General features: G+C 36.7%; 2 protein-coding genes across 7 annotated transcripts in view; one reads left to right on the forward strand and one right to left on the reverse strand.

Annotated features, from left to right (window-relative positions):
- The window catches only part of asic1c (acid-sensing (proton-gated) ion channel 1c), a 107421-nt gene extending 100603 nt beyond the window's left edge, over positions 1–6818 (forward strand). For 5 of the 6 annotated variants that reach the window (XM_005476429.4, XM_005476428.4, XM_005476430.4 and 2 more), the window contains exons 10-11: positions 2578–2630; positions 3737–6818. In XM_005476429.4, coding sequence (XP_005476486.1) covers positions 2578–2630; positions 3737–3815 — 132 coding nt within the window. In that variant the 3' untranslated portion in view covers positions 3816–6818. The remainder of the gene's footprint in view (positions 1–2577; positions 2631–3736) is intronic. The other variant, XM_005476427.4, reaches the window with a different exon arrangement.
- Positions 6819–8791: 1973 nt separating this feature from the next.
- Positions 8792–16617, reverse strand: cdk5 (cyclin dependent kinase 5). Its single transcript, XM_003438098.5, has 12 exons — positions 16271–16617; positions 15842–15930; positions 15659–15726; positions 15508–15568; positions 15372–15428; positions 15157–15252; positions 14622–14696; positions 13068–13164; positions 12291–12360; positions 12076–12136; positions 11897–11977; positions 8792–10859 (listed from the first exon to the last, which is right to left on the reverse strand). Exons 1-12 carry the CDS (start codon positions 16305–16307, stop codon positions 10773–10775), a joined length of 879 nt encoding a protein of 292 aa, XP_003438146.1. The 5' UTR covers positions 16308–16617; the 3' UTR covers positions 8792–10772.
- Between the last annotated feature and the right edge of the window lie 1179 nt (positions 16618–17796).

Below are 17796 nucleotides of genomic sequence, written 5' to 3' on the forward strand. Positions count from 1 at the left end.
CTGTGTGTGCAGGTGACTATTACTGTGCATAATTATTAGGCAACTTAACAAAAAACAAATATATACCCATTTCAATTATTTATTTTTACCAGTGAAACCAATATAACATCTCCACATTCACAAATATACATTTCTGACATTCAAAAACAAAACAAAAACAAATCAGCGACCAATACAGCCACCTTTCTTTGCAAGGACACTCAAAAGCCTGCCATCCATGGATTCTGTCAGTGTTTTGATCTGTTCACCATCAACATTGCGTGCAGCAGCAACCACAGCCTCCCAGACACTGTTCAGAGAGGTGTACTGTTTTCCCTCCTTGTAAATCTCACATTTGATGATGGACCACAGGTTCTCAATGGGGTTCAGATCAGGTGAACAAGGAGGCCATGTCATTAGTTTTTCTTCTTTTATACCCTTTCTTGCCAGCCACGCTGTGGAGTACTTGGACGCGTGTGATGGAGCATTGTCCTGCATGAAAATCATGTTTTTCTTGAAGGATGCAGACTTCTTCCTGTACCACTGCTTGAAGAAGGTGTCTTCCAGAAACTGGCAGTAGGACTGGGAGTTGAGCTTGACTCCATCCTCAACCCGAAAAGGCCCCACAAGCTCATCTTTGATGATACCAGCCCAAACCAGTACTCCACCTCCACCTTGCTGGCGTCTGAGTCGGACTGGAGCTCTCTGCCCTTTACCAATCCAGCCACGGGCCCATCCATCTGGCCCATCAAGACTCACTCTCATTTCATCAGTCCATAAAACCTTAGAAAAATCAGTCTTGAGACATTTCTTGGCCCAGTCTTGACGTTTCAGCTTGTGTGTCTTGTTCAGTGGTGGTCGTCTTTCAGCCTTTCTTACCTTGGCCATGTCTCTGAGTATTGCACACCTTGTGCTTTTGGGCACTCCAGTGATGTTGCAGCTCTGAAATATGGCCAAACTGGTGGCAAGTGGCATCTTGGCAGCTGCACGCTTGACTTTTCTCAGTTCATGGGCAGTTATTTTGCGCCTTGGTTTTTCCACACGCTTCTTGCGATCCTGTTGACTATTTTGAATGAAACGCTTGATTGTTCGATGATCACGCTTCAGAAGCTTTGCAATTTTAAGACTGCTGCATCCCTCTGCAAGATATCTCACTATTTTTGACTTTTCTGAGCCTGTCAAGTCCTTCTTTTGACCCATTTTGCCAAAGGAAAGGAAGTTGCCTAATAATTATGCACACCTGATATAGGGTGTTGATGTCATTAGACCACACCCCTTCTCATTACAGAGATGCACATCACCTAATATGCTTAACTGATAGTAGGCTTTCGAGCCTATACAGCTTGGAGTAAGACAACATGCATGAAGAGGATGATGTGGACAAAATACTCATTTGCCTAATAATTCTGCACTCCCTGTATATGAGAGAACCCATAACTAAAATATCCGTCCCCTACCTGCAAAACAATGTTTTTTACAGGCCTCAAAATATGCAGTCAGAGATTGGGCATCCAAATATTATAAAGGATCTATCTTTCTGTTAACTTGAGCTACACTGCAGAGAGTTGACCTTCACAGAGATAGTTGCACTAAAAGAATTTGAAGGACCTAGCTCAACAAGTTTCCTAGATAATGGAATTTTTAAAACAGCCCCTTAAAAAACGATTATATAAAAACATCTAAAAACACTACCTAGTTACGGTAGGGACCTGTCATTTATTTATTTTAGCTAATGAAATCAGATAAAAACCTACCTGCAACATCTCTTCTTTTCTGGTGCTGTCATAATGAAAAGCATTTAAGCAGATTTTTGTTAAGTGCAGAAATTGTCTTTTGTCCCTGAGTTTATTCAATCTGCCAATTTGCATTCCTTGGCTTCATGTTGGAAATGAAAGCTTTGCTCTCTGTCATACATTATTAGAGGTAAAAAGACAGCATGCAAAATAAGTTGTGGCCAATTCTGTCTTCAAATCTGTTTGAAAGTTGTGGTTTTGTTTCTGCATGGGGGCTGTGCTCTTGCATGCTTGATTCAGTATTGAGTTTGTTGGCTGTTGTAGAGGAAGAGATCAAAAAATATGTTTAATGTCTTTTACAAAAGTGGAAGTATATAGATTTTAAACAAAAATATCATGAAGGAGATTCTTTTAGTCGTTTTTTTATTAGGAAAAATACTAAAACAGCAGGAAAGAAAGCTTTCATTTAGTGGGCTGCACTCAAGCTTTTAAAGTGTTTTCTCTTCTGCACTCTGCTCCATTCATGTCATATGTTCACCCCGTTACAATAAACCATCCTCTGTACTTCTTTTTTCTCACATTTAATTATATTTTTTCAACTAGTTCACTGTCACATCTCCACTCAGACAATTTGTTAATGAAGCGCTTTAATTGTTCAGGAGACACCCTTCTGGGTGACGCTGACTTTAGCCTTCCTTGCTCATTAAGAAACCCCCTCAAATTTCATTTTGAACGATCATCTTCCTTCAGTGCTTTAATGATATCACCGTTTTCCCTCGGGAGTTTAACTGATAGCATTTACATTGTATTTTATTTTCATTTCAGTCACCCTCACCCATCTTTCTTTTCATCATGTCTATTCCAGGAGTTTCCAGAGAACCCAACCAGCCCTGGTGTCACGCCTAATCATGCCCCCAGGTAGCACATCCCATTGATAATAGATGCTCCCTCCCATGCTGTCCCTCTCTTTCATACATACTTGAGACCATCACATTCATCATTTTCTCCATGGTTACAAATGATTTGGTTGGCAGTCAACAAAAGAGAGGGGTGATTATCCAGCTGCAGCGAGCACTTTAATATCTGCCGCCGTGTAAGGACAGGTTAGTTGTTGTCTGCTTTGACAGAAGGGTGCTGGGTCGACAGAAGGCTGAAGTTGGTTGGATTCTCCAAGTGCATAAAGATCTTATTCTCTGCAAAACGTGTTCCTTCCACCAAATAATGATGCTTTTTTTTCCCTCATAGGATAAAGTGTACTCCTGTGAAAGCATATCACATATTTATTGAATTGCACAAAACTCTGAACAACATGAGATCTGTTTGTTTCCCTGCAGCACTAAGGTCTATTTAGAGGCAATGCATTGGAAGGTCCGAGCCAGATAACATCACTAGATGCATTACTTTGTGATGTTATCGCAGGCCTGCATGCAGTGAGTTTGCACAAAGATAGAAGGTTCTTTGTCGATGGGACTACCGGTGTTTGTTATCCACATATCAGCAGTTATCTGCTGAATAAGCGCCTTTGCACATGACGAAAAATGCAGACATATGCGGATGTTACTACTTCCATAACTATCAGAATTTCACATGCTAGTGTAAAACCAGGACTAAAAATCTGCTGTTTTCTTTCTCTTCTCCCTCCTTTCATTCATCTTACCCCATCATCTTACCCCCTCAATTTATCTTCTCATTACATGTGAAACATATGCAATGTGACTGATCTCGAAACCCCTGAATCTGTTGTGCTCATTGCCTCATCATTGTGCACATATGTTTCTGTCATTCATTATCCTTTCATTCACAATCATTCCCCCATTTTTTCCTGTTTTTGATCAATTTCTCCTTGTTACATTGTTTGTTTTTTCTCCCCTCTGCATCCCTCTATGATTGTATTGGTTCCTCTCTTTTTACCTGCGGCTCATTTATTTCCTCCATCATCGACATCATCATCGCTCCCTGCATCGCTCCTCCCTTAACCCGGTTGAACTCGTCTCCCCTCCTCCCCTCCTCTCTGTTTCTTGCAGAGCACCTGTGACACCCTCCGGAGTCACTCGGACAGTCTCGGATTCACGCCGAACATGTTACCTCGTCACCCGACTATAGGCAACTTTGAGGAGTTTGCTTGTTGACAACATAAAGCAGGGGTTGGGGATGGGGTGGAACATCTGGGTACTTGACAGCAAACTGTGAAATCATTTTAACAGAGAAAGGCTCTTGAGTGTATGCTCACAAAATGCGTAGTACGGTTTATCAATGCCTGAATAGAAATAGAATACTATCATCAGAAACAAAAGAGACCACTTCCAAAACAGAACTCAGGTTTAACTGCCATGTCAAGGCATCCATGTTAATTTACCCATGTTTCATTCAGTAGATTTGTTTATGTTATCCAGTATACAATACGTGAGGATAAACGTGTTCACAAAGAGGAATCTGAACTGTGTTGAGATGAGTCACGTGGTACTGCTGTGCTAGTATTGATGTACATCAATCAGTCTAGTTTAAAAAAAAGCAACAACAAACGCATGTGGATTTGTATGTGTAGCAGCGTTTATCAGTGTTATGCCTCCAGCATCTAACCAATGCTGTATTGAGTGACCTTATAGCAGTCATGTTTTAACGGAAGAGCCTTTTTAGACATCTGCTCCACTTTTAATGAGCTGATTGTTGACATGAATTAAAACACTAGACTAGTGTTGAATGTTGCCTTTTGCTACTATGGGGCTTTAAATTGTCTTTAATTAGACATGTGTGCTTACCCACCTTTGAAACACGAGAGGAACTTGATTTGTATATATGCTGTTTTGAGACTCCTGAATTACATGGTTTTGTTGACTTTAGGTTTTTTTAAGACTTTGAGGGTAAAAAAAAAAAAAGTCAGAAGGCAAGAAAGGCAGTTGATTGTACTGTTATATTTCATTTTCAGTCATATTTCCATTTTTTTATATAGTTGCTGCAGAAATTGTCCCCATAAAAGCTGGCCCTGTTTTCAATTGAATTCGCTCCAACAGAAAAAATCTGAATTTCTTTTGCCTTTCCTAATAATTCAGTTGTTTTCATCACAATGTCTTAAAGATTCATCAGCACAATACCCTGTGATAGTAATCTATTCTCTATTGAAAATGCTGTAAGTAGAGTTTAAAAGGCTTGCTGGTGACATTCCTAAACTTGACAGAAATTTGTAAATACCCACAATCAAATGCCATGAAGAAATTCTACATTGCTCATGTGAAACATGTCATATATATACATATAAATATAGATATATAAATTTAAAATACAAAAAAAATCTTTCTTCATCCATTCTTACACCACAAGGAATTTGGACTTTCTATCTAGGTGGACCATCAAGTGTCTTTGAGTACAACATTGGATGGCAGACTTTATTAGGTACAAGAGACTTTGCCTCAATACATCTACAACTCACTGCACCTCAGCCCCATTCAATTGATTTATACTAGAAATGCATTGTAAAATTTTACCATTGTAACCTATTATCATCATTATTATTATTATTATTATGATTACAGAATATGTAATAAGTCACAAATAACAGTTTGTGATGTATAAATGATCAAGTATAATAAACTCTATATTTACCCATCTTACTCCTCATGTACACAACTTTTCTTCGAACCTTCGTGTCAGTCTACTTCCTTTCTCATTTAAATAACACAGAGCGTGTTATTTAAATATTTCGTATGATTTGTAGGTACTATAAATACTGGGAACCTTTTTTTTTTTCGTGAAACTTTCATGTATAACGCCAGTCAAGTGAGTGGTGTTCATAACTCTGTAGCTTTATTACTCTGTTGTCTGTGTATTAGATGACTGTTGATGTGAAGCACAAACCCTTGGAAATCAGCCATCACTGGAAAGCCAATGACTGGGCGTCTATCGTTGTAACTACCTTTTGTGGCTCTAGATTTAACTACACACACTGTTACGTGTGGTGTGCTCACAGCTCCGGCGTTATCAGGAACAAGACTGGTAATTTAAGCGGAGCCAGAGAGCACCTTGTTGAAAGACTTTATCCAAATGGAACTTTTGCCTTTCAGGAAGCAGACACTAAAAAAAAAGGGTTAGTCAGTGGTATTGTGTTATGAGCAATAAATGCACTGAATCAGACAGCACTGTTAGCAAATTGACCAGAAAAAGATTGATTGGGGATCCAAATTATCAGTTTGTGATGTATGAAACAGTTGCGATGGATGTAAACGGAGCAGCTGCCGCCTGCAACAATGATGTATGATATGACAAATAAACCATCATGAACTCAATAAGAGACACAGATGCCAATTCATGTTACACAATGATGCTCCTCTGATGCTGTATTGCCATGATGATTTTGAGTGTGTGTGTGTGATGCTGCTGGGTTACAAATGACCCAACATTACCGCAAACTGTGGAGATATGAAGGCTTTACCTCTCTCTCGCCCCACCCCCTGCCTTACTACCAGTCAAAGAAGCAGAGTGTATCTGAGCTGGCAGAAAATATTCCTTACCTATTTATTCTCATTAACTAATCTTTCATGGATATTTACAGCATAGTTACGGCCAAGTAGAAAAAAAAAAGTCCACCATATATTTCTGCCACCAAATACCTGAATTTGAATGATTTTATCCTAATAATTTACAGCACATCGCCCATTTTCTTCCTTGCATGTGTATTCCTATTATCTCTGATCTATTAATGTAATATTAGCTATGCTATTCACTTTGTACTGTTCAAAGTGTATTTTCTTTGGAGTCAGATGAATCAAAATAGCGTTCTCCACATCCTGCACTACAATGTCCTGGATCATTATGATGTAAGAATCCTCCTCTAACCAGGCTTGGGACTGTGCAATACACAGAAGAATAGTTTTTGTGGCTTGATTAAACTGTGTGGCTTGAAATCAAACTAAAATGTGCCTTTAAGACAGGTTCTTACAGGTAACAAAGATTTTCCTGTGCCAACACACACACATAGACAGACACACATACATACACACACACGTGGAGAACAAGAAGTTGTTTCATCTGGCTCTATATGCTATATGTGCATTTTATTGTAGATATGTGATTTTAACTCTAAGCTGTACATTAAATAGTTAACACACTTAACTATGTGTAATGTAGTCAGTTTTAAATAAAACTGTATTGGATGTTTGTTTGCTTTTTAAACAGTACTTACAGAGGATGTTATGTGCCAGCAAAAAAAGGTAACATCCAGCTTAAATAAACCTGATAAAGTCGACAGTGAAGCTAAAGCACAGCAAAATATTCTAAACAGGTAAGAAGGAAGAATAATTACTGCAAAGGAGGGGTTTTTTTTTACCATTAGTGGTACTATGATATTAGTTGTTTTGCCTCTGTACTCTATCACAGTGCATTTTAAATCACACAGTAGAAGTTTCCAGCTTTAATTCAAGGGGTTTTAGAGAAAGTTTTCCCATTAACTGTTATAATATGTGATTGAAGTGCAGACTTTCTCTGCAACAAAAGTTTTACATTAGCTGTTGAGAAATTACAGCCATTTTTCTATATAGACCCTAGTTTTTTCATAGGATCACAGTAATTGCACAAACTAGCATCATTTTAATGATTGTTTTTAGCACTCAGATGAAACTCATTTGCATTCGGTGACTGCCTGAAGTCTAGTCTGTGTCAGGCATTTACTCCAGCCATCTTCAGTTTGTGCATCTCTCTGCATTTTATTTGTATTTCATAACTGAAAAGGATGCTCCCTTGGGTTGAGATCAGATGACTGACGTTCAACTTAACCTTGGCTTTAAGTGACTAAAGGTTGTTTTCTGGAACTGTGCAGGCTCTAGATGTTTTCTGGCAAAGTCTAATCTAGCCTTCTTGTTCTTGAGTTGTAACCAATGGTTTGTACCCTTGTTGTAAAACATGGCCAGTTCTTGGCCAATCCATTCATTCGTTTTAAGAACATAGCTGATTGCTGATTTGGTCCCTTTTAGAAGTTTTTTGCGGTCTCTCTGAAAGGTTTTTCAGCCTAATGCTGATGTCCCTCACTTGGGCTTCAGATTTACAATTACAGTAACCTACAATACAAAACTTTAAATTAACTATTGATATCATGTTTGCTTCCTTTGTCTTTAAATAACAGGTGAACAGGCCTCACCTGGCAAAGAAACAGCTCGTCAGTCAATTGTCCAATTAATTTTCACCCTCTAAAAATGGGGGGTTGTGCATAAAAATAGCTATAATTTGTAAACAGTTCACGCAAAACTTTAAAAAACAACTTGAATTAAAGCTGAGAGCCTTTATTGATTGATTTAAACGCTGCTGTAATGGTGCGAAGAGGCAAAACTACAAAAATGATATGTTTGTCCAACAAATTATGGACCTTAGTGTATAATTATTATACCCACACTCCTGTCCATTGTGTGTGAAATCAATCACAATTATTTGGAGAGTAAAAATAATTATTCGTGTGTCTGGATGGTGGAATTGCACTCTTTTTAGACCTCAGTGATGTACAAGGTGAGACATCAACAAACCAGTTTCAACACATGGTATCTACAAGAAAATGTAGAAAACAAACTGCAAAATGTATTTCAACCTTTACAAACATCAGCATTATAACCAAATTTACCTTAAGTTCCACTGATTATGCATAATCTTTTTTTAATGTATAATGCATTATTGTATTATTAATGTGTGGTTTTCATATAGGTTGGAGTCCTTTCATATTTGCCTCCAAACTGTATTGGACTATATATTAAAAGCGTGGCAGTAGAAGAACATGAGAAGTATAAAGCACTGAATGACATGTATTTAGTTCTACTGTGCCAGTGATTTTAATTATAGATGATTGTAACGTCTTCTCATCCAAGATGTGCACTGCTATAGGATCACTCTGTCAATAACTGTGCACAAAATGACATGCGAAGTTAAGACCCCGCCCCCTAAAATTACTGAAAAATCAAGCAGGAAATTCATTTTAAATCAAAGCAAACTTGTATTGATGTTGACTTTACTGAATACTGAGTCTTATCAGCTGAAATATACATAAAACATTTGCCCCACAGTCTACCAGCAAAAGCAGAGACTAGACAAAGTGCAAAATCCACTCATCGTTCAAATGCACTTTTAAGCCGTTTAAAGTCAAATGTTCTGCCAATACAAGTGGATGAGTGAAAACATGTTTTGTGTTTTTCATTATAACTTAATCCACACACACACACAACCTTCAAACATTTGAAAATCCTAAAAAGAGCCTGCAAAACACAATAAACTGGAGCATACTCAGATCATTCAAAGAGTTTTTGTACTAAATGAAAGTGTGCTACATTTTTAAAAAAATTAAAAAGCGGACATTTCATCATTAATAAATACATGCATCAATTATTTTGTTTTACATCAGCAAAAAGAAAATGAACCCCTTTCCTACTAAGACGGCTACTTCAAACACAGCTCATTATAGATGATTTCTATGGGATGACTAGAAGCTCTGTAACAATCATAAGCAAAATAATACTGCGAGCTGTTAACCATGTTATTAAGTAACTGAAATGGAAACAGCTAATGGTGCAAAAACAGTCATTACGCAAAAATACAGATTATCAGCAGATTATCCGGGTTTGTTTTCCCATTTTTAACTTAACTGTTAGAAAAGCATTTGAGAAAAGTGTTAGTGTCATGGTGATAGAAATGTAAAAAAACAAATAAAAATGGTCAACAATGGTCCACTAGTCATTAACATATATATATTAGCCCATTCACTGTTAATTGGTATAATCCTGGCTGTCAGTGTTCAACATATTCTAAGGTAACGACAACTAAACAATCGGAAATAAAACTATCACAAAGTGCATAAAAGATAAATACAAAATGAGAAAATAAAAGCCTGAGAAACAGAAATGATCAGTTAGCCTCCCGTGCTATCCAAAAATCTTGTAATAGGTAATTGGAAAATGAGTTTTAGCATTGGTATGTAAAATATCAGAAAACACAAAAGTGCGTACAGCCCATGTAATCAAAACGGTCTCTAATTGTCTCACTATTTTCTACACTGTTGCCAGTCAGTTTTTAATTTGGTACTAGCTGTAGGAAAAAAGGGTCATTTATTCAACAGATACACTTACAGTTAAGTCTGATTAACAGCTAGCATTACCTAATGAGTAAAAAGAGTGATTAAGGTAATTAAATTTAGCTTTTAACTGGGGGGAATTCCCATTTCCCTTTGATTACTACCAAATGACATATTAATATTCAGGAAGCCCCCACGGAAGCTTTTTGAAAGCTTGTGTTACAAAAACATTGACTTATGCCTTAATCATTTTCAAATGAATAGCATGACTCTAAAGCCCACAAATCTATTAATGTAGTCTAATCGTAAACAGAAGCTCTGTAGCATTAGTGGCCTCTGGAATGTGTTAAAAAAATATTAAATCAGTAAATGTATATATGATGGCTAATAGGTAAACAGCTGTACAGTATGAGATCATTTAGAACGCCACCATTAAATTAGTCTGTCCACACATGTCTCAGCCATATGTTTTAATAACCAGATTCAGGTGGTCAATATACCATCACATATTGTAAACTTTCAGATATAAATATTGGAACTGGCATCAAAGCCTCTACAAATGATAAGACTTCAAATCTGCTTTGAAAACAAAAACATAATAGAAACAATATATTTACAAAGGCTTTTTAGGGGCTACTGTACTGCAATAAATTTTAGTTATTCAAAGTGAATTCACCAAATGAGATTACCACAGATTCTAAGGGCCATTTTTAATTATGATATACCGTTTTCACAGGTGTAAGGTTTATGCGGTCCAACGTCGTCCCACATTCGTGCCAATTAACTGGAAAGTGTGTATGTGCCAAATTAAAAACAGGCTTTCAACTTAAAAAAAGCTAATAAATCCTTGCAGGGACACTAGGACTTTGTTCCTCACAGAGGCACAACAGAATGAATAGCAGGGGGAGTGTTTGAAAATCCAGTGAGGGATTTGCCTTGTTTTGAATTTGTCCTAAAGTCCCAAAAGAGAGCGGGGATGGTTGATTCTGGCAGCTGACGTTTATCGAGAGGCAGTTAAGCATTTATGGTGGGCAGAAATCAGCAAAGTAAGGGTGCTGTAAGGCCTCTTCTGCAGAGATCCTCTGGACAGGATTACATTTCAACAGGTTCTGGGTGAGATCAAAGGATAGATTTTAAATTAGTGAATAGCAGTATCAGATTTCCTACAGCAAAACTTTTAGCTGGGTTAATCCATCTCAAATCATCACATTTTTTAAACATTTTTTGCTTTTTTCCCCATTTTTTATTTATTTATTCTTTTTAAATGTTCTGCCTACCCACTTCCTGCATCTTTTTTTCCCCAGCACTTTGGAATCTAAGGCCATTTTTAACATAATGATCTAAAAACTATCAAAGATAGTTTAAAATTTCACCACACCACAAAAATGTCACTAGACAGTCTGATCTAAATACAATAAAATTCTGGGGTTTCCAGAGGGTACTCTAATTATATCAGAGAAAATAATTTTGTTAAATATAGGCTTGCACATTGCCATGGAGGAGTCTGATAATTCAGATTTAGTTTAAAATGTACTAAGAGGCAATAAAATAAAATGCATAAGCTATAATTGCAAAAGATTTTGTTCATAAGAATTAATATAGCAGCATAATTAGGAGTGATAAAGAAGGGATTAATAGCTCATTTCACGTGAGGAGCCTTGCAAGGCCAAGTTGCTGTGTCACATGGAACAATATGGTTAGTCTGATACAGACCCTTACCCTCTAACCCAGCCATGACTGCAACAGGCAAGCAGAGATCATGCTATCCTCATGATGACCATTGTAAGAATTGCAATATTTACATATATATAATTTTGCATTTTTATGTTAACATATCCACATCCAAATATTGCAACATATTTCAACATGTGAAAAAAAAAACATGCTAGAATTGGACTGACCATTTTTCAAAATTGGGGGTGGAAAAAAAAACAACAACAACAAAAAAAACACACACACACAAAACACTATCTTGAAAAGTATCAAGTAAAACTTTACTAAAAGTCGTCTAAAGTTTTTCAGCAAATCAGAGGTGACTGAGCAGAAAGCCCACAATGATTTTAGATGGAATAACCCAGCTACAATAACAGATTTCCATCATTTTACTGTAGCTACTCAAATAATGCACAAATTTGTTTTAGAGTACCTGAAGTAGATCCCGTCCTGTGCTACTTAATTTAGGGACCACATTCACCAGTGAGGTGGTGGCAGGATACATGGGATATGGCTAAAGGAAGAAAAAGAGTTTGTAAAGAATAAAACGAATTCAGTAAAAGCTCAATGCACTGGAGGTTTTACAAAAGAAATGACATCAAAAAAACGTACCTTGTAATCTGGGAGTTTTGTCATTGTTGGCCACTGTTCTTCAGTTGGTGTTCCCAACAATGTACAGAGCGGTTAAAGACAAACTTTTAACACTACTTTTAAGACTTGCTGTTCATAAATAATTCAAATATGAGTAGCTCTGCCTGAACAAACCGGAGACCCACATGCCAAACTGTATATCGTCAGTAGGTACTGTATTAACATGGAAAGGATATCTGAAAATTCTTTTCAACTGGTCATCCACATCATTCCCGGGGAATAAAGGCCTTCCAGCATTAGCCAGCTCTGGAAAAAAATTAAATAAATGGCATCAAATTAAGAGTTACCATTCAAAACACGAACACAAAAAAACAACTAACTATCCTTTAAAGATCCTAGCCTCAACCACTACACAATATAACTGTTTACTTAAATGTTGAGTGACTTTAAAGAAGATTAGAAAAGAAAGCAGGGAGAGAGAGCAGGGTAAGACAAGCGGCAGCTCTTTAACTTAAATCTTTGTTTGCACATTTATTACTTGTATATAGTATTACTTCAATTATTTTGTTACTTTATTGATAAAGTAAGAGCTTTATTACATTCCTATAAATTATTTTATTTATTTTTATCTCATTAAAATATTGATTTTTATTTATGAATGGCAAAAACAAGCCATCCATATTAGCCTCTTATTGTACAATATAAACATTCTGTTTATTTATATGTACAAATGACAATGACACTATTTCTGCATAGACTTCAAAGGCCTTTGGGTTGGAGTTGAATCCAGGCTGCTGCATTTAGCTTTGTAGCTTATGGTCACCTGCTCACACTGTGACCTGAACTGGAACCTTCAAAAGTAATACTTTAAATATTAATAATACTGTAATATAATATGAAACTACCAGAATCCTAAAAGAAGATACATTTGTGGTCTTACCACCCAGCACCGAATTATTGGATTACTTATTTAGTTTTATCCTCATTTGATTCCACAAACCACACACACAGACCTGCAAATATGCATCCAGCAGACCACATGTCGATAGAGGTAGAGTAAAGTTTGGCTCCAAACAGCACGTCCGGAGGCCGATACCACAATGTCACCACCTAAAAACAAATCAAAACAAAATGTATAATCACAACCAGACTAATCGTAAAATAAATGTTGGGCATAATAACGGCTCTCTGAGGTGGGTTTTACATTTGGTGTGTTTCACAAGGAAATGACTTTGGCAACACTGTTACTAATACTGAATGGCACATTTAAATCTCCCTCTGCTTTCCACCACAACTTGCTGGCATTTTAAAAAGCTGCTGCTGTGTCAGACCCTCATTTTTCCAAGGACTTATGAAAATGAGTCGTCTGGAGGGCACCGCAGGAGTAAAAAAAAAAAAAAAGGAAAAAAAAAAGAAAATCAAATGCAATTATAGAAAAGTTCCACTTTTCAGAGCAAATGTGTGGGCTGACTGCAAGTGACTATGCTTCAGTTTAAAAAGTGCAAAAGTTCACTTTAGTAAATGTGTAAATTACTAAACGTGACTACCTGCTACAAAACAAAACTAACTTTTCTTTTTACAAAACATATTTGTAGAGCTTCCAGCTAGAAAAGGACTTCAAGTTTTTCAACTAAGACGGCATTTCATTTGAAAAAAGTACAGTGTTGTTAAGTCCTTGCCTCTAAATATGATCAAACTGGCTTTTATTAGGATTAGCTGAACAATATTGTGGATAAAGTAAAAACTTATTAAAAAAACAAAACCCCTATACTACCTTTAAGCTGCTCATACTATATACATTATATAATATGTCAACATAACACGAAGCAACTGTGGAAGCCACAGGGCAATACATCCTCTCAAATGTAAATGATATTTTAAAATCTCAATGCTTCAAACTCAGGTCTCCTCCAGATTTTCTGTTTATTACATTTTCAGATCAGTAGCGTCAACCTGGGTCAAAATCCCCATGAGAATCGCTTGTCAGGCCTCAAGTAAGCCTTGCGCGTCATTTCTCTCAAAGTTTCAGCAATAACAAAAATCAAACACCCACATACTGAGACATGCTTCACTCCATTTCATCATTAATTAAACAAATTAATTTGAAGATAAAAGAAACAAATTGAGGCCTTTAACTGTGTGCACATGAGAGACTACAAAAAAGCACATTTCAAAAACCTATAAAACACTGAGAAAGTTGAAGGGAATCTACTGGTTAGATGTTAATACTGTGCTATATTCTGGCTTCCTTTTATATTTAGATCTTGAGGTAATTAGGTCAGTGCACTTCTCAAACAAAGCATTTTACTCAGGAAGTGTGGTTTTGTTTTAAAAACTGAGAAAGTATGATTCATCATAAGATTGTTAACATCTTGGATACCAGTACTTCTTGGAAAGCCAAGTTTAAAGTATTCTTACACCATTAGTTTGCACAACATTAAAAATAAGTTGTCCTCTCTTTAGACACAGCAGTTGCCAAAAAATTATGCTTTTTCACACTGGTCACATGTCTTTAGCTGAAAGCAGTGAGCTGTTAGTACCTTTTGCATTAATGATGTATAACCTACCTCTGCTGAGTAACACCTCACAGGAATTCCAAAAGCTCGAGCCAAACCAAAGTCAGCCAGCTTCAGCTCGCCGTTCTACAGACAGATAAACAATTCTTACTATAATTATCAAAGCATATAAATGGATACATGTCTGTATCCACATTCTCACATCCCTAATGAGTCAATCTCAACAAAATTTTGACGTTAATACGGCAATATTAACACCTCTATGTTTTTTAAACTTTATTCTAAATCCCACTGCTTTTGAATTATATTATGTATATTATTATTTCATCGTCGCCCCGTGAATGCAATCTCTGTATCACACGTGGTAAACTAACACACTAATAAGCTGCAGTGCTCAAATGAATGAACTTCAAAACAAAAGACATTACACAGAATCTCAATGATAAACTCAGTGGTGTTTGTTTTCACAAAGAAAACCAGTGTCCATCTCACTTAGATTTAACTTTAAAGAAATAGTATACTGATGGAGGCCACACAGTAATGAATGTTTATCAGCCACCAAGTCCAAATGCACCTAAACACTCACTCTGTTGATGAGGAGATTCTGCGGTTTCAGATCTCTATGAAGAACATTTCGACTGTGACAGAAAGCAAGGCCTTTCAACAGCTGGTACATGAATGACTGTACAGGAAAACAAACAGCATCAACAATATGGAGTTAATTTCAAATTTTAAGCATAAAACAGGCTTTTAAGCAGGCAGGTTTACATAGTTTAAATGCTCTTCATGTTTATGTCTCACCTTCACAGTTTCAGGATCTAGATCCCCGTTGCAGCTGTCGAAATACTTCTTCAAATCCTGCAGCAGAGAAGAGACACATATTAGGCTCAGGGGGTACATATTAAGATATAGTGCGTTTTAGAGGTGACCAACTCACCTGATCACAGTATTCAAAAACCAAGGTTAACTTCTTATCACTGTGCAAAACGTCATGTAGTCTAAAAAAGGCAAAATAATATTCTGTTGGTGTTTGTTGACATCAGGGTTACATGTAACCTGGAGGCATTCAGCTCTTCTGTCAGACTTACCTGACAATGTTTTTATGTTTCAGTTCCTTCAGAAGACAAATTTCTCTCAGAGCAGAACTAGGCACCCCCTAAAAGATTTTTTTAATTTAAAAAAACAAAACAAACAGCTTCCATTTAGTACTAGCGTGCTAACTACTAGCTAACAAACACTGTGACTCTCATATCATTTTATAAAGAACAAACCTCGTCGTCGTCGTCCAACCTGACCCTTTTCAAAGCCACAATTTCATGGGTTTCTCTGTTTTTTGCCTTAAAAACGGTCCCATACGTACCTATGGAGCAGACAAAATTTATTTAAACCACATATCCCGATGAATGGGCACAGCTAAGGGGTCCTAATATTAGCTCGCTACATGCCCACCGTTAGCTAGCGCTAATATAGTAAAAGTGGAAGGCAGAACTCTTCTGACTGGTACTGTTACTAGTACATACTAGTGCGAGTAAAAACTCGCAATTTTTTCCATGTGGTTAACTGGGGCATACATTAACGAATACATATTGCTTACAGATTAGCTAACTTTAGCCTTCGACCTGCATGAATGCTACATTAGCGTGCTAGGCTAACTAATATTAACCTTGCGAAATTAACCAAAACAAAAGTCTGAGACTTACCCTCCCCGATTTTTTCAAGCTTTTCATATTTCTGCATGTTTGGCCAGTGAAGCCAGCCTTGAATACGCTAAAAAACCAACGAATGACAACACCCCAAATTGGGGTGAAAAGAAAATGTTATTGTAGCTAGCGTTAGCTTAAATCTGTCTGCAATTGCTGCTGCTCTTCGGATTGCAGCCGAGCATGTCTTGTTTGTCATCTACAGGCTGAAAGACGAATTACAGCAACCTTGAAACTAACCTGCTATAATGAACATTTTAAAATGCAGAATCTCATGTCCTTAAAAGACATCATTTGAGAAAATCGTGTAAAAGGCAAGTTTATGTACAAAAGTAAAGTAATCCATAATGGCCATAAAAGCTCATTAAAGATGGCTCATTCAGGGAGGTGTTGCTGCAGACAAAGTGATAATATGAACATGGTAGAGATGTGATGTCTCTTATCTGGGGCGATAATTACTAACGTAATCTTAAAGTGCAAATGTGTTCTAGGAAGTTGTGAGACTGTTAATTTCTTAAGCAGACTTCCAATATGGCCTAATATATGTGTGTAGTGATGTAAACACAACTTTAAAGTGATATAAATTTTACCTCCTTTGTGGTGTGGTCAGCAAACAAGCCCATTATGCTGAATACTGATGGCTATTGTTCATTATTACACAAGAATATGCCAGCACATACAGCTGCAATCCCTAATTTTTTGGACAAAAGAACATTTTTTTGGTGTTGCCTCTATCCACCACAGCAGTGGATTTTAAATCAAGCAATCAAAATCAAGCTGCATATTTCCCGCTTTAATTAAAGGAGTTTTTACAAACGTTTTGCATTCACTGTTTAGGAATTACATTAATTAGTTTTATACACATTTTGCATTAACTGTTTAATTACAAGCATTTTGTATAGTCACCCATTTTCAGAGGCTTAAAATTAATTGGACAATGGATTGACAAGCAGTTTCATAGCCAGGTGAGGCCTGTTCTGTCATGATAAGTGAACAGGACATAATATCCACACTTGATTAAACGTTTTGAGTTTATATTTCAAAGCTTTTTGCTGTAATTTAAAATATGAGACTCAGAGATGTTAGTGCAAGTGAAGAAGGCTATCGTAAGGCTAAAAAGGACAATAAATCAATTTTAGGGGAGGCCAATTGAATAGAATAGAATAGATCTTTATTGTCACTGATGCAAGAACAATGAAACACAGTTTGGCATCTCTCTGCTTGCAGCTTGTAGAGATGCCAAAATGTGTTTCAAATCAATAACCTGGTTCATTATTAAACATAAGGAATGGGATGGCCAGCTCAGCAACACCAAAAGGCCTGGGTGAGTGCAAAACCAATGTGGATGATGACAAAACTATTTTCATGATTAAGAAAAACAACTTCACAACATCTTACCAAGTTAAGAACACTCTTTAGGAAATTGCTGTATTATTGTCGAAGTTTATAATCAAGAAACACATTCATGGGTTTACAACATGCTATAAGTTTACATTCAAGAACAGAGTGTAACAACAAAACATCTT

Source organism: Oreochromis niloticus, linkage group LG18, assembly GCF_001858045.2.
Source record: "Oreochromis niloticus isolate F11D_XX linkage group LG18, O_niloticus_UMD_NMBU, whole genome shotgun sequence".
Classification (NCBI taxonomy): Eukaryota; Metazoa; Chordata; class Actinopteri; order Cichliformes; family Cichlidae; genus Oreochromis; species Oreochromis niloticus.

What these genes read in the sequence shown, in the direction of transcription:
- cdk5 (XM_003438098.5), bottom strand. Translation starts at nt 16,307, where the DNA reads ATGCAGAAATATGAAAAGCTTGAAAAAATCGGGGAGG. An exon ending in TAGATCCTGAAACTGTGAAG is followed by an intron (nt 15,253 to 15,371) that starts GTGAGACATAAA and finishes TTTCCTGTACAG; the next exon opens with TCATTCATGTACCAGCTGTT. An exon ending in AGAATCTCCTCATCAACAGA is followed by an intron (nt 14,697 to 15,156) that starts GTGAGTGTTTAG and finishes ATCTGTCTGTAG; the next exon opens with AACGGCGAGCTGAAGCTGGC.